The sequence below is a fragment of the Lissotriton helveticus genome, chromosome 12 (genome assembly GCF_964261635.1).
Source record: "Lissotriton helveticus chromosome 12, aLisHel1.1, whole genome shotgun sequence".
In the NCBI taxonomy this organism is placed as follows: Eukaryota; Metazoa; Chordata; class Amphibia; order Caudata; family Salamandridae; genus Lissotriton; species Lissotriton helveticus.
In genome coordinates, this window is record NC_136073.1 from 106,736,034 (window position 1) to 106,763,649 (window position 27,616).

General features: G+C 45.0%; 1 protein-coding gene across 1 annotated transcript in view; it reads left to right on the forward strand.

Annotated features, from left to right (window-relative positions):
• GUCY2D (guanylate cyclase 2D, retinal) overlaps positions 1-27,616 on the forward strand; it is a 345,795-nt gene that overhangs the window by 218,812 nt on the left and 99,367 nt on the right. Inside the window, exons 8-10 of the mRNA XM_078668830.1 lie at positions 9,032-9,208; positions 13,354-13,510; positions 19,594-19,743. Of these exons, the coding sequence (XP_078524956.1) occupies positions 9,032-9,208; positions 13,354-13,510; positions 19,594-19,743 (484 nt within the window). The remainder of the gene's footprint in view (positions 1-9,031; positions 9,209-13,353; positions 13,511-19,593; positions 19,744-27,616) is intronic.

Consider the following 27,616-nt stretch of genomic DNA (forward strand, 5'->3'; position numbering starts at 1 on the left):
TAGTTTGAAAGCAGACCAGTGCGAGTTATTCTTGGTCAGTGGTAGCTCATGTAGTGCAGATTTATCGTCTTGTATGCTATTTAGGGTGACTGAGTTACTTGCCGCCGCACTAAGCTCGAGTTGGAGGGAGTTTGTTTTAGTTGTGAAAAATGAGGAACATTTTTCACTACTCAGCTGTGATTTCGATGTTAGGAGTGAAGATTTGGCTAATTTGTTGGATTGTTGTTTCAGAATTGCAAAGAGTCTCTTTGGTCTATTTTTAGCCTTGTCTAGTTCTGATCTGAAAAAGTCTTTTTTTGATTGTAGAATGTTTTTATTGTAGGAGTTTCTAGATTCCTGGAGAAGTTTAAGATGGTGGGGGTAAGGATGTTGCCTCCATTTTCGTTCCGTTGATCTAAGTTTGCGTCTCTCTTCGTTCAAGGCTTCGCTGAACCATGGGTTTTTGTCTTTGTCCGGAATTCTTTTTAGTTTTTGTGGCGCGGTTTGGTCGAAGATTTTGGTCATCGAGGAGTTATAGTGAGCGGTGAGGTCATTGACGTCTGACATGTTGTTGGGGGGAGTGAGAACCTTCTCACAGTGGGAGGCTAGGTCGTTCCAATCAATGTTTTTTTTGTCTCTTATCCATTGTTTTAGCTTGACTTGCTTTGTGAAAGTCTTCTTGTTAGCTGAGGGAATTTAGAAGGTGGTAATGCGTGGAGAAGTGTGGCTCAATGGTTAGACCGGCAGACCCTGATGCAGAGGTCTGGCCCGGGACCAGGGTTCAATTCCTGCCTTGGCGGGTCTTGGGCTCAATTTCCTCGGACCTGATAATTCTCGTCTCGGTGCCTATTCTAATCATGGGTCCCACTCTGCAACTCTGGGCAATAGCTTGCTTACTCTCCACAACGGCCCCAACAGCGCTGGGATGCCTGGCTTCACCTTGGGGGTGCCCGGAGTGGACATTTCACAGGGAAAAGCCAGGAAGGGTTCCACAGCGGTATGAATACAGCGCCAGGAAACCCCGGTTGGGGTACAAGTGCGCTTAACAAGTACAAATTTATTGTCTGACCAGTCACATGGGGTAACCGAGACTGAATCAATCGTGTTTTGTTTAGAAATGATCCAGTCCAGAGTAGCACCCTTTGTGTGGGTCGGCTTCGAGATCGCTTGCCTTTGTGTGGGTCGGCTTCGAGATGGCTTGCATCAGGGAGTGGTCTGCTAGGAAGGTTTTGAGGGTGTTAACCTGCTTGTCCAAAAGGTTTTCCCAATGGAGATTGAAATCGCCAAAAATATGTCATTGGAGTGAGGGTAAGAGTTAGAAATAATGATTTCCATAAGGTGTTCTGTGAACTCAGCGTTCAAACCTGGAGGATGGTAGAGTATATATAGTTTGTGGGAGTGGATGCAGGATGATTTAACAGAAATCCCAAGGTATTCACAAGAGTCCAGTGGTTCCGCGAGAAACTTCGTGATGGTGATGTCGGAGCGATGTATGCAGGCTACACCTCCACCTATTTTGGGAGTTCTGTCTAGTCTAATGATGTTGTAGTCTGGGGGGACTGGAAGGTCTAGGCATGGAGAGGAGGAGTCACATTGAGCCAAGTTTCTGTGAGGATGATTACATCTGTTTTTGTGTTAAGGGCGTGGTCGGCGATATCAGAGGCGTGTTTTAGTGCTGACCGGCAGTTCAGTAGTAGACAGGAGATTGAGTTAGAGGAATTTTTTAACATAGGCTCACAAATCTCGGTGTTAGAGGTTAAGGAGTGAAGGTTATGCAGGTTTATTCCTCTGTGTATTGGGTGGGATGTCCTGTTTGGGTTGATAGTGACTGGGAGAATAGTGTATTCTTCTTTATTTGTGGTGGGACAGGAAGGAGTTTCATATAGCAGTAGTTGTGTTTGAATCTCCCAGCCAGTCCGTTATGTTGTTGAGGAGTTTGCAGGTGCGCAGGAGTTGGTTGGTTAGAGGTAGGGTGATAGTTTCTATCACCTTGTCGACTGTCGCTGGAGAATTTTGGAGATGCAAAAGTGAAGAAATAGATTTTTCAGCGAGTTGTAGAATATTTCGGATTTCTAGGATAATGTTTTGTAAATTCTGGGAGGTGATGTACGACTGGGTTTCAGGTGAGTCTTGTTGCGCCTGCTGAAGGGGCGGAGAGATAGGATGTTGGGTGATGAAGGAGGGGCATTGATGTTTGTTCTCCTGATAGATAGAACTCCACGGAATCTCACAGAGTTTTTATGCAACTCCTCGGAATTCCGCAGTGTGAAACTCCGCAAGGTCCGCCCACCCCTAGTAAAAACCTTGCTCGGCCAGATGACCTGTCCTTGCTACTAGAGCTACGTTCCACTACTCCTCACATGCTCCCTGTGCTTCTTCCTTTGAGCAGCTCGGATGTAAGTATTTCTGAGCCACAGACAAAGTTAGCATTTTGTGGAGAAGCACTTCCTTTCCTGCAGCAACAAAACTTCTTGAAGACATTATGGCATCCTATGGAGGCCATTTATAGTGGCCCCATGACACAGTTGCCTTCACTACTCTTAAGGTATAACACAAACCCTGTATGTGAGAGGCTTTCAGGCACTGTGGAAGGTGCACATACAGTACAGCAATCTTTACAAGGGCAACATAAGCCAGTCCCACAGGCTTTACGCTCAGGGGTGGCTTATTTCAGTGCCATTCCTCCAGTCACTAGTGCGCATGAGTATGTACAAGACAAGGGTTGAAAAGAGAGAAAAGACGATAACTCGATAAGAAAGAAAGAAGGAAAGGGGCTGAAAAAGACAAGTGAAAAAGGGAGAAATACAAAGCCGATAGGTAAGATTTGTTATTTAGAATGTACATACTAGTTCTTCGTTTTGTTAAAAAAAAGTCTTGAAAAAGAACCTTGCTGCTGGGTCGCATTTTATTTAGTTGTACGCAATATGTTAAAGTTGTTTGTTATGTGCATGCACACGTGCGATATTGGAATTGTAAGATTTTGAAATGGAATTGAAAGGAAATTGCTGCTTAGGTATTTAAATCCGCAAAAAATAGTGCGGGCAGATATTGAAATATGCTCGCTGCCCCTCTTTCACTGGCTTCCATGCATGGAACAGCCTACTGGCTGACCTGTTTTTCCCGGCTTGGCACCTTTGCAAACATTCACACCATCTTTTAAACTTTCTGCGACATACTGCAAGCTCAACTCACCAACCCGCTCATAAGGTGCTCCCAATTGCTTATGAGCAAATAATGTAACAAATAAAACCCCATTTTAGTTCAGTAGTATGTCGCAGCTGCAATTAGTATTATAATCAGAATGATCCACCCAGTCAAAATGGAACCCAAGTCTGCCATTTTGCAGAGACGCTATGGTGCTGCACAGCCGCATACCTCCATGACAGAAGCTTTTAACATCTTCGACCCCCTACCTTCGGCCTACAACATAGTACACTGTGTGTGTCTTTATTAAGCAAGCAATATATTACTTTCACTGGATTAAATCTGTACAGGAAAACAATAATTATGTAAATGAGATGGATTTACATGCACTTAATATACATGTGCTTATCCTGAAAATGAGCAAGAATCTATCTCTCCTAGAAAAATGTTGGACACCCCTGACATAAAACTGCCTGCTGATGGCAGCTGGTGCCACAGGGATATAAGGTAATGCAACGTGTAGGAAGACAGAAAAACCTAATTGGGGAAACTTTCTTTAGTACTTTGTAAATTGATACTTGTATAGCGCACTACTCACCCGCAAGAGTCTCAAGGCGCTTGTACGAATACCGCTGTGGAACCCATCCTGGCTTTCCCTGTGAGGTGTCCACTCCTGGGCACCCCCAAAGTGGAGGCCAGGCATCCTTAGCGTTGTGGGGCTGTTGTGGAGATTAAGCAAGCTATTGCCTAGAGTTGCAGAGTGGGACTCTATGATTGGAATAGGCACCGAGGCGAGAATTATCAGGTCCGTGGAATTTTGAGCCCAAGACCCACCGAGGCGTGGATTTAAACCCTGGTCCCGGGCTAGACCTCTACATCAGGGTCTGCCGCTCTAACTTTGTGTGTAGATAAGGATTATAGCATGGGGGTGGGCAATGTAGGGTCAAGGGGAGCCAGATCTATGCCAGGGTTTCAGGATGTTCACATTATCTGAGTTCACTGTTTTACATGGGCAGTGATTGGCCAGAACCTTTCACATAGGAGCGGATTGCTAAATAGTTTAATTAGACATAGCAAAATAGTTCTCGTAAATGTGGAAGAGATAGGACACACAGCTTGACCTGTAAATTTTACGCTTGGTCTTCCAGATATCATTGGATCAGATTAATTCAATGTAACCCTCATGAAAAAGACTACAGTTTAATTTTAGTTGAAGCACATGAGGGGGGTAATGTTTCGTCCTGGATTTTACAAAGGGGGCACCCCCACTTTCTGTATTGTAAGGGTCCCATCAAACGAGCTGCTAGCCTTGTAGGTATGGCAGGCGAGTTTGCATGGGTAGGCATTTTAGATTCGAAGGGTATGGGTAGGTGCATATGGTGGGTTTGGTTAGTAAGTATGGTAGGGTAGATACAATAGGCTAGATATAGGTTCGGTTTAGTAGATAGCTGTGGTAGGTTAGCTGTGATGGGTAGGAATGTTAGATAGGTATGGTTGGTTATATATGGCAAGTTAGATATGGCAAGCAGGCCAATAGTTAAAAAAGAATCTCCAAAAGCCTAATTTATGAGAGATTGTATGGTATATGGTCTACATTGTGTAATGCTGTGTATAGTGTGCACTGGTGAAATGAGGACATACTCTATCGCTAAATCTGTCTGAGGACAAAATTATATCTTCAAGAAAGAATGTCAAACAGGAGCCAGAAGACGAATTTACATTGTAATCGGTGACATTAAAAGGCATATACAGCAAAACATTGACTTGGAGATACTTCTAACAGGGACAAGTATTTTTATTACATCTGTAGAAAGCATATAGTTTTACTTTGTGGCAAAAATAGCAATAAATCCAAAAATATCATATCCATCCTGGAAAGTACAACAAATGAGGGTACAATTGCAATTAGAGATTAGCACTGTGCCTCTGTGGAAGGCTATAGCAACTCAATAATACATACTCCTGAAACAAAAAAAACATAAATCAGCAATTACAATATTGTCATGTAAACAGAGATTAGAATTAGAAGCTGTGCGTCATGTTGCATCTGCAGTCTTACAAAAGGACCACTTGATGCCCCATCGCCAAAATCTAATGGAAGCACATATGGGACAATGTACCATTCATTAAATACCATGACCTTGATGCAAAAGCCGAGCTGCTAGTGGTAGACCATAGAAAACACATGGCTGAAGGATGCTGATTCAAAGTCCTCTCTCTTTGTACTTCTTATGTACTCTTTTCAAGATTTGGTGAAATAAAGTGTTGCAGACAACTAAAGTTTACTATAGTTAGACCTAAAAATAAAAGGAGACATAGAGATGAATAGGCCAACAGGAAAAGACAAGCTATAAAAGAGTGGATTCAAGAGGGAAAATGGGAAAAATGCAGTAAACAAAAATGTTGTATACAAATTACAAAAAAAAGAAGATTAGAGATTAAAATGGATAGGGCTGCACACAAGAAAACTAAAAAGGGTGAAATTGAAGACAAAGAATCAGCAGAAAAGGTCAATTCAAGGGGAAAGAAGGAAAAAGAGAGACTGCATGTAAAAAGTATTCAAAACCTGAAAGAAGGGTGTGCAACTTGAATATCGATCCAAGAATATTGATAGGACAATACTGAGGACAAAATATCGCAAAACAAAATCGGCAGATAAGTATGTATAGATTTTCTATACCTAATTCCATATATATGTACCTACACAGTACATATATCTTCAAGATACGTAGGTGTGGAGTTCAGAGTAGTAAATGTATGCTTCCCTATTTGCACTTACCTTTCGATATTTTGTCCCTTGATATTTTGTCCTCGATATTTTTGTACCAAAATATACTGGGGGTTAATATGCAGTAGTACAATTAAAAAGAGGGGATAAAGAAAGGCAGTTAAAAAGAAGGGAAAGAAGAAGAAACAGCAGCAAAATCAACTGGCCTTGTGCATTGCACGAGTGAGGTGCCTCCCTATGTTAATGTACCTTCCACAAGCTTTGTGTGTAACTTGTAAGTCAATGGTTCCCATCTTAGTGATACGCCTAAATCTGTGGGCAAGTTCCACAGGCATCTCTGAGTAATGTGGAGCCACAGTTCCCAATCCTAATCTGAAAAATCATTGGCTATATAGAACTACAGCAGATTTTGTGTCTGTATGTGTGTTCACATGTCTGTATCTGCATGTGTGTGAGAGAGACATACCTAGTCTCAGAAGAAATTGAGTAATCTAAATGGGTGAATGAATTTTTATGCTGAGATGTGTGTCTAACCTCACATCCACGCACTTGATCTATGTGTATGCGGATAACATAATTATTCCTGCGAGGGATCTTCTGGGATGGCTAGACCTGATACAGGGAATTTTCGCCCGTTTCGGATGGATATCTGGCTTAGCCATGAATGAATCAAAATTGAATCAAAATTGAACACCTTCTTCTTCAAAAACCAACCACACCCTGACAGAATCAATCTTGGGATGCTCTCCCTTCCTGTAGCACGACGCACGGTTAAATATTTGGGTATCAATATATATAGCTCCCATACAGACGTGTTAGAGGGTAATCTCAATAAGGCTATTAGGGGAATACGCTCACAAGTAGCTCTTTGGACCACGTTGCCTCTCTCAGCAATGGGCCGAGTGGCAGTGTCTAAGATGGTGATACTTCCACGGCTCATTTATTATTTTACTAATTTACTGATTATAGTACTACCTCCAATTATTTTTAACACACTAGACACTATGCTATCAGATCTTATCTGGGGAATGGGTTGTCGTAGAGTAAGCCTCAAGAAATTACAAATAAACACAAAGGGAGGGGGCCTGGGCGCACCGGATTTCCGAGCCTACTATTATGCGAGCCAACTACAGTGGCTGTCCTACTGAATGGCGGGACGTAACTTACAAAAGATTGGTTTCACTGTAAGAAATATTGAACAGGGACTGCTACACACACTGTTATTGCTGCAAAGCAAAATTTCCTTGGTAATACCGCCTTTACTACAAACCGCACTGACATACTGGACGAAAGCTCTGAAATGCATATCTAGCTGCAACCCCTGTGCAGGTAACATCCCGTTAGTGAGGATCTCCCTATTGAATGATAGACTCACGAAATATAAACTCAGACCATGGCTAGATATAGTGGTGTATACGGTATGAGTACTCTTTAATGGGGAGATTGTAATGGACCACAACAATTTTGTACGAAAAACGGGGGCACCAAGCACTCTATATATGGTACACGTGGCGCTAATACAATATGTTAAGAAACACCAGTCTCCTCACCGGGAAGAACCCAAGACGCATGAATTAGTTAAATCACCATACTACATGGGGCAGGGAAGCCACCTTATCAAATGGCTATATTTGAGCATTCGGGCTCACGTTAAGCTGCCCCTTGATGCCCTTTGGGCTCAATGGGTGGCTGATGTGGGAAGGGACTTCTCAGGTAGGGAATGGGCAGATATTTTGGAACATCCAAGGAAGGTGTCCCGTAATGTCAAGTTTAAGTTCATACAATACATAGTCCTACACAGAGCTTATCTTATGCCACATCGATTACAGAGGATGTACCCGAACATGACACATCAATGTCCCAGATGTAAAATGACAGCGGCTGACTTAATACATATGGTGTGGGCATACCTGTGTCTCTAAGACTTCTGAGGAGGGTTTAAATGAATAATTGAGGAGACTACCCATAGAAGGCTCGGTGCTGGAGTGCTTGTTGGGCTTCCGTAAGCGTAGGACTCCACAGAAGGTCCAGCTCTGCTTCCTGGATCTGGCGCTTATAGTGGCCAAGAGTTCTTTTACCATGCGCTAGAAATCAGCGAAACCCCTTCCAATATACACATGGCAAAGCAAACTAACGAGATGGGGTGGAGCTGAAAGCGCTGCCCTGCGCAGAGAGGAGACCCGTGGGCTAAGGAAAAATCCGATATTACTGGATTGGGACACAATGCTAAAAGCCCTTAAAGGCACTAACACTGATGACATTTCTGATACTCCAAACACACAGTAGGCACTGGTGAAGAGGTGATGTATATGGCTCTCACATAGTGGATAGGGAGAGGGTCAGTGCACAAACATGCGCAAAGGAATGACAACAAAAGTTTGGGACGCAATGAGAATTTATGTTGTGAAAGAGAATGCCAGAGCCTGTGGGGTTGGAGGAGGAGTGGGTGGAAGGGTGTTACAAGTTAAGCTTGTGATTATTGTATATACTTACTGGTGTCACAGCACTCAATTATATTGGAGATGGATACCTGCGGTAATGCTGCACAATAGACCAAGCATGAGGTTATGATTATAATGTACGCAATACCAACTTGAATAATATAAATGAACAAAGGCTTAAACATGTTGGACTGTAATAGAAATATGTGGAAAATCAATAAAGTATGTTTTAAAAAAAAAGATGTATGTCGAACCTAACAGCTGCAGGATCCAGTTTTAATAAAATAGATCTGTGAGTCAAAGCATTTTTTGCAGAGACTTGTGTGGACCCTCTCGGTCACAGCCTATTGGCCTAGTAAAATCTCCACACCAGCAGTGCATTGACTCTACATGATACCTCTCAACAGAGCCCTACAGTTAGAAAGAGAAAAAAAATCTAATTGAAACATATACCCATAAAACCCAAAAAAGTATCACCAAAAATCACCCTTACTCTGCACTCCTCAGACCTGCCCTTAACTACGACTGCACCATCTTTCAATCTTAATGTGTCCTTTGCCTTCAATCTGCTACTTTAATGTTTCCACAGGGTCTTGGGTACCTCTTCCTGGCCAGGAGATTCCCTATTTATTTCAAGAACTCCCTCGACAGACCAAAGTACCCTTTGATGATCCTCTCTGCCACCAGATTTAAGCTTGGCTTTCTGCTTTCTAACCTCTTTGCCACACTTGCTTCCCAGCTGCGGGACCTGAGGCACGAGAACGTCAACCTGTACCTGGGCTTCTTCCATGACTGTGGCATTTTTGCCATCGTGTCGGAACACTGCTCCCGCGGCAGCCTTGAGGACCTCATCCGCAACGACGACATGAAGCTGGACTGGATGTTCAAGTCCTCCCTCCTGCTTGACCTCATCAAGGTGACATCATAAGACTTTCTTCCTGTTTCCTTTACAGGCCCCTCCACTCATGTTCAGTCCCAAACCGGGTCTTCCTACAGGAGGTAGACTGTGACCTTAAGAGACACAAGGGATTAATGTCTCATCTGGTAGTTTCCTTAAATGTCTTCTACAGTCTTTTGCTGATGGGTAAGGAAGGTGGTACTGACCTCGGAAACACTATTTCCCACAATCCCGGCCAGCCCCTTCTTTCTTCCTGTTTCCTGTAAAGGCCCCTCCACCCATGTTCAGCCCCAAACCCGGTCATTAGTGGACTGTGATGAACCCTGTAGTTGCCTCAACTTTCCACAGGTCCATTTCAGTTGGTCAAAGCTGCTGAAATTAATAGTCGGAGTGGTCACTCTTCGTAATTTCGTGGAATAGAAGGTGTTTGTGGAACCCAATAAACACTTGAATCGCCAGTGTTGGTATTTGCCAGTGATACCTCATGCCCCTCTGCTGCACTTGTGATCAGGCCCCAAATATGGTGCCTGTCAGCCGTACATGTGATCTTTTTTATAAGTCAGGGTCCCTTCCGAGGTGCAAGCCAGCAAGTTTAGTCCGACTAGCGGAGCGATGTTGGTGGCTGCGAATGGGCATCAGTACAATGGTAGCCTCTGGTTCTTTTGGCAAAAATCCTTGAAAGGTATCAAAGTCCCAGCTTTTAGAGTTAGGCTGGAGGTGTACCCTCTGGCACTTACCCAAGGACCCTAGAACCTTAGGGACACCATGTGGGGGTCAGGACTCATTCCAGGGGAAACCCACCTGCATGGTCCAAGTAAAATCCAGTTGGAACTTGTCATCTGGTTCCTCAGGATGGTGGGATTCTTGCAGCTTTTTGCGTCCCTGGAGCTTAACAGGAGGCTAGCCAACTAGCCCTTGGAGTACACTCTTCTCCCCTGGGCTCAAGTGGAAGCAGGTCCTGCCTTGGGGTTACTCTCCACAGTTAGAGTAGGTGCAGTCTTTTTTTCTGAAATTCAGAGGGGTTAGCAGGTGTAGTCCTTCTTCTGTCTTCCTCAGGGCAAGCAGTGTTCTTAATAAGGTAAACACCGGTGCCACTTTTATGCCTGGCACTAGCTTGTGGGTTGGATGAGTCTCCCTGTCCAATAGTGAAAAAAATTCCCTGGGGCAACCCTACCCACTTTGATATCACGTCCTGGAGGTTTGTCCCTGAACAATCCACCAGCGCCCTACTCTGCCAAAATCCAACATTGCAGAATCTTTCTTCTGCTGGTCACAGCTCTGGGCACACTCCTGAGGCATGGCTAGTGATATGAGGAACTCCCCCACCAAACAATTTCTGAAACAGGTTTTCCCCCCACTGGCTACGGTGTCAATCAAGCTACTTGGACAATGGTGAGGTCAGGCCTAGGTGTGAGATACATCTGTCTGTGACCAGGAATGCCCTTTGAAGCTTGTTCAATTGGTGGGCACACCCACCAGGTCATCCTCCCTTTTCCCTTTTCTGGGAGCCATTCATATCTCCCAGCAGTCTTGCCAGGTGAGAGCTGGGAGTTATCTCTGGAAGGGCTACTAGAAGCACTAGGCAGGAACATGACAACTTTCCAAAAGTGTATTTTCAAAATAATAATTTAAAATCCGACTTGACCATCAGATTGGATTTTCATTCCTATTAATTTGCGGCCTTGAACCATGTTTCTAGTTTTTCCCAAAACAAAGTTATGCATTGTAAGGGATATAATGTAACCGAGTGCTTCTCTATGGGAGAGCCATCCTTTCCACTATGGAAACATCTTAGGAGATTGTTCACTGCCAAGGCATGTGAAACGTACTGAGAAACACATGTCCTACTTTTTAAATACCATGCACCCTGCTCTCTGAGCATTTAGGTCCTACTTTAGGGGCGTCTTACCAGTATTAAAAAGGAAGGTTTAGGCCTGTGAAAAGTTTTATTTTTGCCAGGTCAAATTTGCCATTTGGAAACTGCACACTCAGGCTGAAGTTGCAGGCCTGAAGACATTCTTTGCCCTTTCACTTTAGTGGTAGCACAATTTGTGCCCAGTCACTAATGACATTTAACTTACAGGTCCTGGGTGCAAAGAGTACCATAAACGAGGGATTTATAGTATGCTAAATGTTAATACTTTAAATGTGGCAATCCACTAAAATCTAGCAAATAGTGTGGGTGTTTAACCACAGAAAAAGGGCATTCTCTTACAAATGGTTTCAACAATTTTTACCCTTGATTAAAATCTTATATGCTGCCATCATGGGTACAGCTTGGGTTAATGGGCACCTTTCAGAGCCTTTTATCTTGGAAAAAGGAACAAGGCAAGATGTGTTCTGATAATGCGACTCCCATGGATTACCCAATGGCACAAGAAGCTATCCACGTATGAATATGATATCCTTCTATATATTACGGCCCGTGCTTTGTCTGTTGAAATAATTCAGTTTTAAGCTGTAATGAAAACATGACGCATTTAGGATCCATTAACATAAATCGATTTAGCATCATGAAACCTAGGGTACTTGGGTGCTGCAAGAAAACAAGTAAATCTTGTACTTTATGTGAAGGTCATAGCTTACAGGGTCATAATAAGATATTTGAGAGGTCGCCTCACTCAAAACTTATCAGGGCATGCTGCAACACACTGGTGTAGGACAGCACCACCCAGTTGCCTCAACCAAAGGGATGCCCATTATGACATAAACCCTATTTAGGGACCTGACATATGGCAGGATGGGGACAAAATAGGTTCAATAGATTGCGACTACCTGAAGCCCGTAGTTTCTCCAAATTGGGTTTATGTCATTAGTGATGTCCCTTTCCATGAGAGCATAGTCTTTGTTTTTCTGCATGTAACTCATGTGCTATGCGGATAGGGAGTTCTTTGACCCTGATGAAGACATTTGACCATTTTTGGCGCTATTGTTAGTCGAAGCATGTTGATATTCTTGAGTGGTTAGGTGAACCACTATATTCTACCCTTAAAGCACAACTCTGATTTTAACCTATGCCAGGGGTACCCATTAATAAAGGTATCTCCTTTGGGTATACCCCTTGTTAATTTTTAGCTTTTGATCTGGAACAGTGAATTTGTCGTGTAAAAAATGTCTAAGAGCTCCCAATTTGATTTGGATGAGTCCACTGGAGTACTGTCCTACTCCAGCGTGAGAGGTCGCCTATGTTGAAGCATGATAAGTTATGGGTGAGGCCACCTCTCAAATATCTTATTATGCCCCTGTAGGCTTTGACCTTCACATATAGGACAAGATTGACTTGTTTCCTGTATCACCCAGCATAGGTGTTATGATGTTGTAATCAAGAGGATGTACTTTCATTCTTTTCCCTCTTTACTCTCCCATGGGGACTAGGGAGATAAATCATTGTAACTCTTATGAGCCTGAGATCAGACAGTGGCCAATTATCTGCCTTTCATATAGTAACTAGGCTTTTTTTGTATTTTAGCATCTATATCTCGACAAATATCGAACAATTCAGACTCCTATTGAATTTGTTGCATACAAGGCTGTAACTGCCAGACTGACCACGTGGTAAATGTTTTTATTTTTGAAGTTGAAGTATAAGGGCCAGTTTCAGCTGCCCTTCTCAGTGGCTAGAAACATTTGCACTGCTACAAGGGACTTGCAGGGCAGCTGGTGGAATTGCACCACTTGGTGATTCCTCTACTGAGCTGTATATTTACCAGTGATTCTCCTGATTCCTCACTCACGGACACCCCACACCATTTCCCATAGCGCCCTACAACACTTCTTACTGGGTGAGACCCTTGGAGGGCTGCTGGTGTGACAATCTGCTGCTTTAATCCTAGAGCAAGAAATCATCAGAGGAATGGTAGACCAGGTTTTTCCACTACAACTCTATGAATCAGGTACAGTCAGGAAAGTTCAAGTCCAAATGTATCTGACTTTTTCAGAATGTGCAAGGATACTAAAAACATCACCCATCCTTAATCTGTGCCTGCTATATATCACATTTTTAAAAATCTTGTATTTAAATTGTTGAACTGTGTTTTTTTTATCAGACATGCTTCGTCATTATGGATTTTGGTGCAGTAATTTTGTTTGTCACCTATTTCCTTTCTGAATATGTAGAGTTTGGTATAAATTATGCTAATCGCATCTCCCTTTTGCCTTGTCAGGGTCTAAAGTATCTTCACCATCGGGAGATCGTCCATGGACGACTGAAGTCCAGGAACTGTGTAGTTGATGGGCGATTTGTCCTGAAGGTGACCGACCATGGCTATAATGAACTGCTGGATGCTCAACGAGTGTACCATATGGAAGCAAGGCCTGAAGGTGATTGAGAGTAGGGATCAAAGGACAACTGTGTCTGCTTCACTTGGGGCTAAAGTGTCCTACATGTCCAGTTATTGTGGCTTTCCTACTTTTGCTGTCCTTCTTCCAACTTTCCATAGCTCATTCCCAGAATTTTTTTCCTTTATCTCTACTTGAGTTCTTGTACTTCTCCCAGTACATCACTTGTTTCGTCTGGCCATCTTCATCCATGGATTTCAGTCTTTATTTTGAGCCATCGCCATGTGGATGCCTCAAAATATTGTAAAAAATAACACGCTATAAGAAGTTACAAAAAAATGTGGAAGGCTATGTCTGACAAGATATTGTTGGTGTCTTTATCTGACATGGAAAAGGGGGACAACAGTGGGTTACAATAAGATGCATTACACAGAGACAAGTTGATCAGAATGTTTCTGTTTCATGGTACACAGTGGGACTCCGTGAATCTCACCGGATCCAAGGGACGCCAGGTGCACGTAAACAGATACCAGGGAGAGCTAGATCATTACAGAGAATACTTATAAAGCATAATTTACAAAAGGTGTTTTCCATGGCTGTTGGCCTTTGTGGAGGGTTACATGGAGACTAGGGGTGGCTGAAATTAACATTTTGCCCATGAAGCTCAAACCTTTGCGAAGTTTTCAAAGGTTGCAAAGTTTTGACAGAACAAAAAGTTATTGAATTGGTTGGAAGCTGGAGTCCTTACTTTGGAATACAGCTAATTTACTTTTCGTCATTTCTGCTCTGCGTTTCCTATTAGGAGAATACCATAAATTGGCGACGAGGATGGGATGGCGACCACAGTTTGTTTTTAGATTTTGTTTAAAATTATTGAAATTGTTTCCTTGACTTAAATCGTTTGGGAGCCAGTTCCAGAGATAAACTCCAAGAGAACTTAGTCATCTTCTTCCCTTAGTTTGAGAGTTATGGAAACTTTCATCATTAGAGCAAAGAACCCAAGGTGCTTAACATATGGTAATCTTGCTTTGCAGTTTTATATGTGCATTATGAAAACAGAATTAAGTATATGGACATTCACTGATCTGATGCTCTGCAGCATTGTATAAATGCTGGCTGAAATCATAGTCCATCGTATCAAAGCCCAGTAAGAAATCAAGCAGGATCTCTGTTCCCGGCACAGCCATTGATAGCTTCAAGAATGCTATCTACAACATTTACTAAGGTAGTATTGTTCAGGGTGTAATCTTGATTGAATGAAATCAAGAATTGAAACCATAGCCATCAGAGAAGTGCAAAACATTTAGAAGATTTTAATAGATAAAAACAACATGAAACGTCAGAAATATGTAAAACTAAACGTTGAAAAAAATGAAGAATAGATAAAAAGGCATGAGAGTTTAGAATGGTCCTTGAAAAGTTAAGAGATCTGATAGATGCATAAAAAATTCCACAATGGGTCAGACACATTCACGAAAATCACAAGGATGCATGAAAAAAATGAGAAATCATAGTTATCCAAATAATTATGATATCTTAGAAGCATCTATGCAGAACTATGGAATTATTGTGGAGCTATGATAAACCTGGGTATACACCCGTTACGACGCAACTTTTACTCCGCACTACCATTACAACGCGGGCATTACAACGCATGACATTACAACGCATTGCGCTGGGGGGCGCTCTAGGATAAGAGGTAAGTTTAATTTACTATCCAACACCTTCCCTAGGGTCCACGGGGACTGGAGTTAGAATAGTAAATTATACTTACCACTATCCAGCACCCCAAAGCGCTATGCGTTGTAACGGTATTCGTTGTAAATACCGCGTTGTAATGGTATGCGGAGTAAAAGTATGCGTTGTAACGTCATACATCCATAAACCTGGGAGAGATCCATTAAAAACTTAAATCGTACAAAGGTCTAGTTTCTAGATCTAGGAATCACCATGAAGGTGTGAGGGGTCCTTGAAGATGTGTAGGAAGTTTGAGAGATCCGTGGAAATCCGCAAGAAGCTAAAAATATTTAGAACCGACAATGAGGGCCTCATTTACAAGAAAGTGCCACAGCACTACACTGCAAGCCCTCTGGCTGCACCACGCTGCGGCACTTTCAAAGCACAGGGATGCAATATATTTACACGACTATGTTGCATTCCTGTGTTCTCCCCTGCACTGGCGCATAATGGGCTGCCATGTGCCGACACACGCACCCTTGCACCATGGTGCAAGGATGCCTGCATCACGGGGATGATTGTTTATGTGCAGGAAGGTTTCCCTTCCTGAACATAAACAATCTGAAATGGCATTTTACAACTTCTATGTGTGCTGCATTAGCACACATAGAACTTGCAAATTTAAATTTTTCTAATGATTATTTATGTGCAGGAAGGGACACCTTCCTGTCCTTAAACAATCACCTGAGGTGATTTCCTCATTCTATGTGTGCTGCAAAGTGCAGCATGCATATTAAGAGGAAAGAAACAAGGAAATATGAATGCATTTTTCTTCGTTTTGCCTCCCTAGGGATGTATGACGGTACAACGCGTACCGTTACAACGTGTCCCTTTACGACGCATTTTTAACAACGCAAGTCTTTACAACGACATTCGTTGGGGGGGCTCTGATAGTGAATAGTTTAATTTACTATTCCAACACCAGTCCCCGTGGATAGTAGGGAAGGTGTTGGATAGTAAATTAAACTATCCCCTATCCTACAGCGCCCTCCAGCGAAAGTCGTTGTAACGACTTTCGTTGTTAAAGCTGCGTCGTAACGGTACCGCGTTGTACCAGTTACGTTGTAAAGGATGTTTCCCACTCCCTACGCCTCCCCTGGGGTGGCGTATCATTCAAACGCATTTCCAAGTTTTCAATTTTTGGTAAATCTGTAAAAGTGTCAGGTTTCATGGGTGTTGCGTGGGTACACCCACAGCAACACTCATGGAATGCCCCTTTCACGCAAAGTGCTGCGTGTGAAGGGGCCGTATTTAAAAGGACAAGAAAAGTCATGCAGGGTAGCTTTACCTGTCCTTGTAAATATCGGCAGGAAAATGCACCTCCGGCGCGTCACGCAAAGTGATGCAGCGGCGCCTCAAGCGGCTTGAAAATAAGCCTCTGAGTGCTCTGTTAGATTCTTAATAAGTTGTGTCAGATGCTCTCAAAATCCATTTGAGAAGCTAGAGACCCATCAAAAACAGTTGGCAGGGATCTATGACAAACAATAAAAGGTTAGGGGGACCCTTGAAAAATTATCAGCATTTACAGTGATTATGGACCCACCTAAGAGATGATAAAGCATATATGGTCATGTGGATTCATGAAAACCATGCGTAAGATGACAGGTCCTGAATAACCATTAGAGGTACCAGAGGTCCACAAACCACACTGAAAGTTTAGAGGAGACTGTATGAAATCGGCCTTTTCTGCATGGTCAGCCCTGATGTTTGCAGTTTGTTGGACTGTGTGTTTTTGCTGGCTTTAGGTCTTTCTGCACTTTAACCCTGCTAATCATTTGTAAATTGCCTGAGCTCGCCCTTTTAACATAGTCGAACTGGCATATTCCTAATGTTATATTTGGAATGCAGTACCTATTGTGACATCTACTACAGTGACAGTGCAAACATGGCTGCAGGCCTACCATTGTAGCCTGTTTGTAGCAGTGCAGAAATTGCAATTTGGATATGTAAGGATTTAATATTAAACATGTTTTACGATGACTAGCACCCAAAAGCTATTTTCAAGGTAGTAAGGCTGGCTAGCCCACAGAGAACACCAAAGTGCAGATTAAAATACTAATACAGTGCCTCAGGAATGGGACTAGCTAGTTTAATATCTAAACAACTGTTTTTAATAGGTATTAAAAATGTAATTGAACAGTGAATTTGGATTTTAATTAATATTAAGGAACATAAATCTTTAGAAAGTTACCTTTTCCCTGCCTGAAGTTCCTGGAGCCTAATATGCATTGGCTCTCCAGCTTTTCCCATCCAGTGATGAGCATTGGAATACATGTGAAAACGTGTTAAATGCCACACAGGAGGAAACAATAGACTAACCTGAATCTTCAGGGGAGGGATGACCCCTCTGAACTTCACAGAATATGCAGGGTGAGGCGGTGGACCTTTTTCTGACAGCACAGTGTCAAATCCTACTTGACAGTTCTACTGCATTGTATATAACACTTGAAAGAGAATGAACAGGATGCAGACCACTGTCTGTTTGCTGAAGGACCATGCTTTAACCTTCCAGACTGCTATCTTTGAGTTTTACCTATACTAGTTGGGGCATTCTTGAAAGGGAGAGAACAGGATGCAGGACAATTCTCGTGTAGCCACTGCCTGATCGTTGCAGTACCTGCTTCAAACTGGAGTTTAGTGTTAGATGTGGGAGGACATTAGAATTACAATATTACACTACACCCTCCACTCTCCTGCCCCCACAGGCCACGTTTATTGTGATTAAAGACTTTTGCCATCTTAACAATTCTCAAAGTGCGCAGGGATGGCAACAGGAACTTTATCCACATTGGTTAGTGTACAACCAGGAGTAATTTCCACTTACTAGCTAGTGCCACGTGCAAGTGTGGCACCTCCAGCCACCTCATTCAAAATACATTGCTGAGCCTCGACCTGCCGTACATCACTTGAAAAGAGCCCTGCAGGACTGCATGTGCTCTTTATACCTAGAAATAAGAAGTGGACTCATGCTACAGGGATACAGAAAGCTACAAGAGGCCTTTCTTGCAACTGCCCAGTTAACCGAATTGTAACTTGACCTAAACTTAATCTCCTGTTGGCCTCTGCGTGACACCCTGTAAGTGTTTAAGTGCTTCCCCTGAGGTCGTGGGGGTGGGCTTATAAAGTGAACTCCAGTGGCACACCGGGACTTTAAAGGACTGAGTCAGTAAGTCAAATCTTTGACCAAGACGAACATGGTTGGTGTATCCGACCCACGCTCCATCGCAGCCAGTTTAAAATTGTGCCTAAGATGTGGTCAACCATGACCATTGACTATCATTAGCACTTTGGAGTTTCTTGGCGCTATACATGCTTAAAATCTTAAAAATTCAAATCTTTAGTTCCCATTATTGGATTTTTTTGTTATTGTGTTTATAACATTTTACTAAATTTTTCTGATTTGGTCTAGGAGTTTTATTGTTTTGAATGTTGACGTTATTTCTGTTTTAGTACTGCATAAATACTTTACACGGTGCCCTAGGTTAAGCCTCTCAGCTATATACCTTAGCTACCACAGGGTTGAGCTGATGTTAATATAGTGCCTTTGAGGGTTTTCGCTGACAAGGGTTGTGATTATTCCTTGAGGTGGGTAGTCACCCACCCTAAATAATAATCAAATTTCTTACAGAGACCATTAAAAACATTGTGAGAAGTGAAAGTGATCCATTATCAAATAGGAACACCCATAAGGATTTGTCGCAAAAATAAGGAGTGAGAGGGATCAGTGTAAAAAAAGCCAGTAGCTTTTGGAAGGGTCAATTAAAACCATGATCAGAGGTGGGGATCATGATGAGGCCTTTAGATGTTAAGCAATCTCTGAAAAACAGAAATCCGATGGACTCTAAACCATAAGAGAAAAGAGCATTATACAAATAACCACAAGACCTGGAAAGGATCCATGAAAAACTGCAACAGATTAGAGGGTTTCTTAAAAAACATTGAATGCTAGGACACTCTAAAAATACAAAAGTTGGCAGAGAGATCCAAAAAAAGCACACAAGAAGCCAAAGAGATCCACGAAGAACAAAATGACACGTCTACTGCTACCAGGAGAGAGACCAAAAATATCCAAACTATACTATAAGAGAGGTCAATGAGACTCAAAGGGTAGTCAACAAGTGTATTGGGATCTATAAAACAGTGTCTTTATTTATTTACTGGATTATAGTACACCTTAGGATGTCATTGACTCAATAGAACACATAGATTCTTAAAAGGTGACTGTCAGCAAGAATGCCAAATTCTTCTGGTTTGCCCAGTTCTCAACAATTGCTAGTTAGCCTCCTGTCTGCGAGGCTATTATTCCTCTAGAGCTACACAAAGTTAGGAGGACCTGTAGATGTCTACTTTGAATATTTTTTGTAAAAAGTGGTGTTATTGCCCCACAGATCTCTTCTGGACAGCCCCAGAGATGCTTCGAGATCCTATCATGGAACGTAAGGGAAGCTACAGAGGGGACATCTACAGCGTTGGAATAATTATGCAGGAAGTGATCATTCGAGGAACTCCATACTGTATGTTGGAGCTGCCGGTGGAAGGTACCCCACTGTCACAGTTTTGGTTTTCATTGGTATTGAGGAATGTGTATGCTTCTGAGTGCAGGGGATCAACATCCTACAAATTATGTATCCACAGTATCTTTTTTTTTTTTGAACAGTTTATATTAAACAGTTTGCAGAGTATTTCAATGACAATGGATTTTTCTCATCTTGTAAATAAATTGTTGCCAGAAGCACATCTAGTCTCTTACATTGTATAAGGACCAACACTTTCATCACATTTCCCCTTCTCACCCCTCCCTCTCCCGCGGGGGCACATTGCAGAAGATTATACATGATGTTTTGCTCAATCACTGACATCCAAATCTGAATCTTCAGGTGGAGGGGGTTCACATATCCCTCCTCGGTAGGTGTTCAACCCCCTCTCATCCTCTCCCACTTTTTCGGGCATCCCCTATGAATATAGACCGAGCGCTCTGCAACCATGGCTAGGTCCATATCTCTGCACCACTGAGTGAGAGTGGGCCCAATCCTAGAACCCCAGCGCTGCGCGATATTCCTTTTGGCGAGTGTCATACCTAACGTCACCCAGTCCTGGACCGTCATGTTTAAGTCTGTTGAGTCCCAGATATTGAGTAGGCAGCATCTCGGACTTGGCAACACAGTGATCTTCGTCACCTGGGAGAGTGTCCTCATTACTGCCAACCAGTATCCCACTATCTTGGGGCAACTCCAAATGGTATGATAGAACGTTCCTGTTGCCCCACATTCTCTAAGACAGTGCGCGCATCGGCCCTCCCGATCCTATGGAGAAGTACTCTTGTATAATACGTGCGATGCAAGATTTTGAGCTGCACTAATCGTAGCCTGGAAGGAATGGCAGCTTCCTTAGGGGAAGCGAGCGCCTCTCTCCATTCCGCCTCATCGATTTCTCCTACCTCTTGCTCCCACTTAACTTTCAGGGTCACTGTAAGATCCGGTCTATTGTTTATTATTTTCTTATATGTGAGCGAAATTGCTTTTTTCTGTAGGTGATCAGTCAGGAGTCTGTCCTCCAGTGGCGAGGAGTCTTCCGGGTTCAAGTCCGGTGGTATCAATGTCTGTAATGCATGTTTAATCTGTATATATCGGAACTTCTCAGTTTCCGCCAGATCATATGTGGCTTGTAGGTGAGTGAACGTGACCACCCTTCCTTTCTACCATAGGTCCCCCACCGTCGATATACCTATGGAGTCCCAGGCTCTAAATCCTTTCGTATTACCTAGCATCCCCAGTCTCTTTGTGTCCCACAGTGGCATGGCCTTCGTGACCACCCTCTCCCATCCTAGGTCTCGCTGTGCCTCGAACCACACACGTACGGTGTGCAGTGTCGGTCCAGTGATCGTTTGTTTCCGTTTTTTATTGTACAAGGCGCTCATAATCCCTGTCGGTCCCAGGAGATGTCGGTCCAGCCTAAACGCCGGGTCTTCCTGAGGAACATGTAGCCAGGAATTCATCGCAATTAAATGGGAAGCCCAATAGTATGCTTTAACATCTGGCAGGGCAATCCCGCCATCGTACCAGCTTCTAGTGAGTTTTTGGAGTGCTATACGTGGTGCCCTCCTGTCCCAGAGTAATATTGTTAGCTCTGCATTTATTGTTCCAAAGTAAGCCGGGGGGACCGGGAATGGCATATTTTGTAGCGCGTAGAGAAATCTTGGAAGCGCTACCATTTTAAAGAGTGCCGCTTGGCCCAGAAGTGTCAAAGGCAGCATGCGCCAGTGTTTAACGTCTTTTTTAAATCTCATCAGGGGTTGCATTACATTTAATTCAATGAAGTGCGCGTGATCGTGTGTTATAAATACCCCCAGGTACTTATACCTAGTGGTGACTATCTGCAGTTCACAACCTCTCGGCAGTCTCGGCTGGGGACCCTTTAGAACATACAGCAACGACTTGTCCCAATTAATGGTGTATCCAGACACCCGCCCATATACCACACATATATCTAGTAAACAATTAATGGAACGTGCTGGGGACGTCAAGTATAGGAGGATGTCATCCGCATATAACGAGATGCGATCCTCCCAGCCAATCGCCCATCTTATACCCCGTATCATGAGGTCCTGCCTAATCCAAGCAGCCAGTGGCTCCAGTACTATCGCAAAAAGAAGGGGTGACAGCGGACATTCCTGTCTCATCCCCCTCCACAATGGGAATTCTTGCGACAGGCATCCGTTCACTACAACTTGCGTGATTGGTCGTGTGTACAATAAGCGGACCCATGCACAAAACCGCGGCCCAAAACCCATGCGCTGCAGAGCCGCAAAAAGGAAAGGCCACTCCACCAGGTCAAACGCCATACGTGCATCTAAGGAAAGTATGGCCGCGTCTACTGTTATGGTTGATCTGCATTCCAGCACACTGAACAACCGCCTCAGGTTGAGTGCCGTGTTACATCGGCATGACTCCTGACTGATCTGCGTGTATCATGTCAGATAGATGCGGCTGCAGCCTCTTAGCCAGGGTTTTAGCAAGTATTTTCGCCTCTGCATTAAGGAGAGATATCAATCTGTACGCTGTGCATTCCTCCGTCGGCTTTCCGGCCTTATGGATTGCGACTATAGTAGCAAGACGCTGATCTCGCAGTAGGATACCCTCTGTGAAACTCCCAGTGTACATGGCCAAGAGGTGGGGCACCAGGTGTTTGGCTCCATGCTTATAGAATTCGACCAGGATACCGTTTGGCCCCAGCACCTTCCCAGTGTGTAGTGCTCTAATCACCTGCGTGAGCTCATCTGTCGTGATGTCCTCTTCTAAAGCAGCTATGGCGTCTGTCTCAAGTGTGGGCAACCATAGTTCGTGTATAAATGCAAGGTTATCATCTACCGTCGCTGTGGCTACTGGTGTGTATACCGCCTTATAGTGCTGCGCTAATGCTTCGGAGATTTGTTGTGGTGCCGCCACTAAGTCACCGTCTTTGGTTCGTATCTGTGCTATCCAATTACTCACCCTCTCTTTCTTACCCAGCCATGCTAGCAGTCGGCCCGCTTTATCTCCCTGGTCATATATCCTGTGCTGAGTTACGGTCAGTCTATTGGAGGCCTCCTCCTGTGCGTACGCTTTATATGCCTGCTGCGCTAAGTGTAATGCAAGGGTCGTCTCCTCTGTGGGACTAGCTGCATGTGTCCGTTCTCCCTGTGTCACCTCCAACTCCAGGTCTTCAGTATGTTTCCGGTGTTCCCTTTTCTTGCCTGTGATGAGGGAGATGGCACTGCCGCGAAGCACTGTCTTATAGGCCTCCCATACAGTCGTCTGCGAGGGAACGGAATGCTGATTGTCTGCGAAGTAGTTCTTCGTGACCTTAATCAGTGATCTACGCACTCTACTGTCCTGCAAATAACCCGGCCTGATTGGGAATATCCTACGGGGCTGTGGAGCAAAGGGTGTATACATTATAAGGACCGGTGAGTGGTCCGAGATGCCCCGAGGCAAATGTTGAATGTCTGTCATACCTTGTGTTCCTGTGGCTAAGGTGAATATATAGTCAATCCTGGATAGACTATTGTGGACCCCGAGTGAAATGTAAATTGTCTGTCCAGGGGGTGACTCGTTCTCCATGTATCTATCAGTCCAAGCGCCTCCACAAAATCTTGCAGCCTACAGGTTGTCCCACTTGCATCTCTTGGGGGTTGTCTATCTATTGCTGAGTCCATAACGGCGTTGAAGTCGCCGCCGATGATCAGTTCTCCCCGAGGGAGTGTGAGCAGGAAGTTCCCTAGGTCAGCAAAAGCCGTTTGGTGTAGTGTTGGTGGGATATAAACCAACACTATGTTGTAGGATCTACCGTCCCATTGACCTGCAATTGCCGCAAATCGTCCCTTGTCATCATGATAAGTGTTAGTGACTATGCGGGGGAAGCTTTTATTGACAAGGACCCCGTCCCCCCTAGACCCCGATGTAAATTCCGAATGCACCGCCATCTGAAATCCCCACCTGTTTAAGGCTTTAACAGTTGTTATAGCACGGAGACCGCTCTGGTAGAGGTCACGGACACCATCAGGGAGATACTCGATCAGGGGGGACGGGCGATGTTGGTCATGTTGGACCTTTCGGCGGCGTTCGACACCGTCCCACACGCAGGCCTTCTCTCAAGACTCAGGGAGATTGGTCTGCGAGGGACGGTGTTGGACTGGTTTCAATCCTTTCTTGCCGACCGCCGACAGGTGATCTGGGCTCCGCCGTTCTCGGCGGAAATGCCTGCGCTGGAGGTGGGGGTGCCTCAAGGATCTATCTTGAGCCCCACCATTTTCAACATTTACATGGCCCCTCTAGCGGAGGTAGCGGAGGCGTTCGGGGCCCGGGTCATCTCATACGCTGATGACACCCAGCTTTTGTTCACTTGCAGGAAGGGTGAGGTCTTCAACGGCGGCAGAATCAAGGACTGTCTGAGCGCAGTCTTTGCGTGGTTCCAGCGGCACAGCCTGAAATGCAACTCAGACAAGTCTGAGCTGCTCTTCTTTGGCTGTGCCCCAGACTCGGACTGGAAGTCGTGGTGGCCCCAGGACATGTTCCCCCCTGAGGCTCCATCAGCTCAGGTAAAAAATCTCGGAGTGGTGTTTGACGTTGATCTGTCTTTCCGTCCCCACATCCTGGGACTTGCAGGGAAATGCTTCAGCATCCTCAAGATGCTTAGAAAATTTCTGCCCCTGCTCTCTTTGCAGTACCGCAGGAATATAGTTCAGGCGTTGGTGGGATCACGCCTGGACTATGCAAATGCGCTCTTCGCGGGCCTACCTAAATATTTGTTATCTAGGTTGCAGGTCATACAGAATTCGGCGGCCAGAGCCATCTATGGCCTGCCGAGGAGAGCAAGAGCCTCAGTGCTCCTAGCCAGGCTTCACTGGCTACCAATTGCGGAGAGAATTAAATTTAAACTCCTCACATTGGCGTTTAAAGCTCTCCATGCGACCGGCCCTTTCTACCTGAGGAAGCGCACTGCTTTCTATGTGCCACGGAGGTCTCTGCGGTCGGCGGACCTGGCCAAAATGGAGGTGCCTGTGGTCAAACGTGTGCGGATGGGAGGTCGCTCCTTCCAACACGTAACAGCTTGCCTGTGGAATGCACTCCCTCTTTCCCTCCGGAAAGCAAATAATCTCTTGGCCTTCAGGAAGGAGCTGAAGACTCTGTTCTTCACCTAGTAACCCGCGTTTCTGCAGTTTGTTTACCTTTTGGTTTTTCTGTTTTTAGGGGCATCTTTGCTAAAGCGCCGGGACACCCTCTGGGGTAGCCGTGCGCTCTAAAAGTGTGCCTAACATTAACATTAACATTGTTCACTGCATGTGCGTCTCTTGGAACAGCGCCACCGCCAGATTCTTCCGCCTCAAGTATTGTAGCACCAGCCCACGTTTAATTTTGTCCCCCAACCCATTTACATTCCAGGAAACTACTGAGAGTTGAGGCGTCTGTTCTCGGGTGGTGGGAGCATATGTACCTGCCTCCCTGTCACCCTGGCTCATGTCTGGCATTATGATTGAAAGTGGACCAGCTTAACTGGGCACTTCTGTTGCAACTTGTCATGCATCGCTCTGCCGTCAACTGTACTATAACATCATATAAGGGGGGTGTTACCCCAACGAAAGTCCCCCCTATAAACTGATCCCATCCCTCCACCCCACTCCCTGCTTCCCTGCCCAGCGGATTTGAAACTACCTGCCACCCCAACTTAGCAGAGTGCTTTGATCCCATAACTGTGTACTTGCGTGAAGGGGAGAGGGAAGAGTCCGTCCCCGCCATAGCACTGCCCCTGAGAACTTTCCTGTGGTTGTTGTAGTCTTTTTGAGGTGCTGTGCGTCTTTTAATGTGGACCCACCTCTGGGGTCGCGTCCCTCCATCATCGAATATGTCATCATTAAACCAAGGAATGTGGTGGAGTAGAACCCCACCAACGTTTCATCATGGTGTCTGAGGGTCGCACTCACTCCTTACAGTCCAGAATAATTCTGTCCCCAAGATCACTCTACGTCACTACCCTTCCTGGATTCTTCGTGCAGATCCTGTGCTATTTCCTCCGTTTCATCTGCGGCCCCTTGCCGTCTTTGACTCCCCTTCGCCGGTCTCCAGCCTTCCAACCAGTCTTGCGCCTCGCAGGATGTTGCAAAAAACCATGTCTTTCCCTCCGCTTCGACTCTGAGCTTGGCGGGATAGAGCATTGCGGGCTTAAGTTCCCTGTTACGGAGCTCTCTCTTTACCTCCGTGAAGGTGCGCCGTTGGACAGATATGGCCGCTGTGTAATCCGGGAATAGGGTCACCTCATTATTGTCCACACGGAGAGGTGGGCCCATTCAGGCCGCTTGTAGGATCGCATCCCTGTCTCTGAAATTAAATATCCTTGCGAGGATCGGTCATGGGGGGGCCCCCGACTTGGGCCGCCCGCCCGGGACCCTATGTGCCCTTTCCACCGAGAAGAATTTAGAGAGTCCACGAGGGCAGAGCTGTGTCTATACTAGCTCTTCTACAAACAGATCTAAGGCTGGACCCCTGGCACTTTCCGGAACTCCAACCAGGCGCACGTTATTGCGCTGAGAGCGCCCTTCTTGCTCATCGAGTTTCTCTGCGATCTGTTTGTTCGCGAGTTCCAACTGGCGTACTTGCCTCTGCAGTATTGCAGTATCTGCCAATAGGGCCTTTGTTGTGGTCTCGGCTTCCGCCACTCTTGATCCCATCTTAGAAAAATCGGCCCTCAGTAGTGTTACTTCCGTGGAGATTGAGCCGATGGATGTCTGCATTTGCAACAGGGTAGCCTGTGTCCTTGAGGGTAACCTCCGTCGGTGTGTCTTGTTGCTGGTTTTATGAGGCTCCATCCGTCATGATGGGTCCCCCCTGCTGCTCCTTCGCGACAGTGTATTTTTCAATGTGGTGACTTTGGACTGCCTTTGATCCTCTGGTACTCATGACTCCGCGGGCCGCTGCACGCGTCTATCGCGGGCCAGGCAGCCGGGTCCCTGTGTCCACCTCAATCAATCTGTGGCAGTTCAGAGTGCTTTCTGTTATTATTGTGCCCAAAGCTTAGTATAGCCTGCCACCGGTCACGGTCGTCCTGCATACAGGGCCTGGGCCCCCTTTTGGTCGATCACTCGGTAGCTATGGGAGGTCGGCCCCAGTATGGACACCACTCTACGTGCCCCTACTTATTGTCTCTGCGGATTATCTGGGCCTTACTGTATGGGAGCCTGCACCTCTTCTCACCGGCGTTCTTATGGCACCACTCCGCCTGTGGACGGCATGGGATCCCGGGGGGCTCAGTTTATCTCGCCTCACCCACCTCTATGCACAGCAGGCGATCGCACTTTTTCGGGCATCAAAAAAGAAGGCCCGGAGCGCTTCCAACCCACCTCTATTCATGGAAGGAGCTTGCGCAGTTTGGGCATCAGAAAGGCCTGGAGCGTCTCTTGACCCGCCACAGGTCGGGCCCCTCTTCCTTCATATACGGCTTGGGCCCTCTGTTAATTAATCACGCCTCAATTCTGGGAGGCTGGCCCTGGTGTACAGACTGCTCCGTGTGCCCCTATGTATTGTATTGTATTGTATCATGTTTCTTATAAAGCGCTAACAATCATCCTGCGTAGGATATCACGGCGCTACACTGATAATGGTGAATGATGGATAGACATGAGTCCTACAGTTAATCTAATTTGAGAAAAGGAAGGTTTTCAATTTTTTTCTGAATGATAGATGGCAGTCCGTGAGTCTCAGAGCTACAGGCAGCTCGTTCCATTTGGTTGCAGCAATATGAGAGAAAGCTCGTTCTCCCATCCTGGCTCTCTTCACTCGAGTAGTTCTTGCCCTAGATTGAGAGCGAAGATTTCTGGTTGGTGCGTAGAACTTAATCCTATTTCTTAGGATAAGTGGACCAGCTTTATGCAGTGCTCTG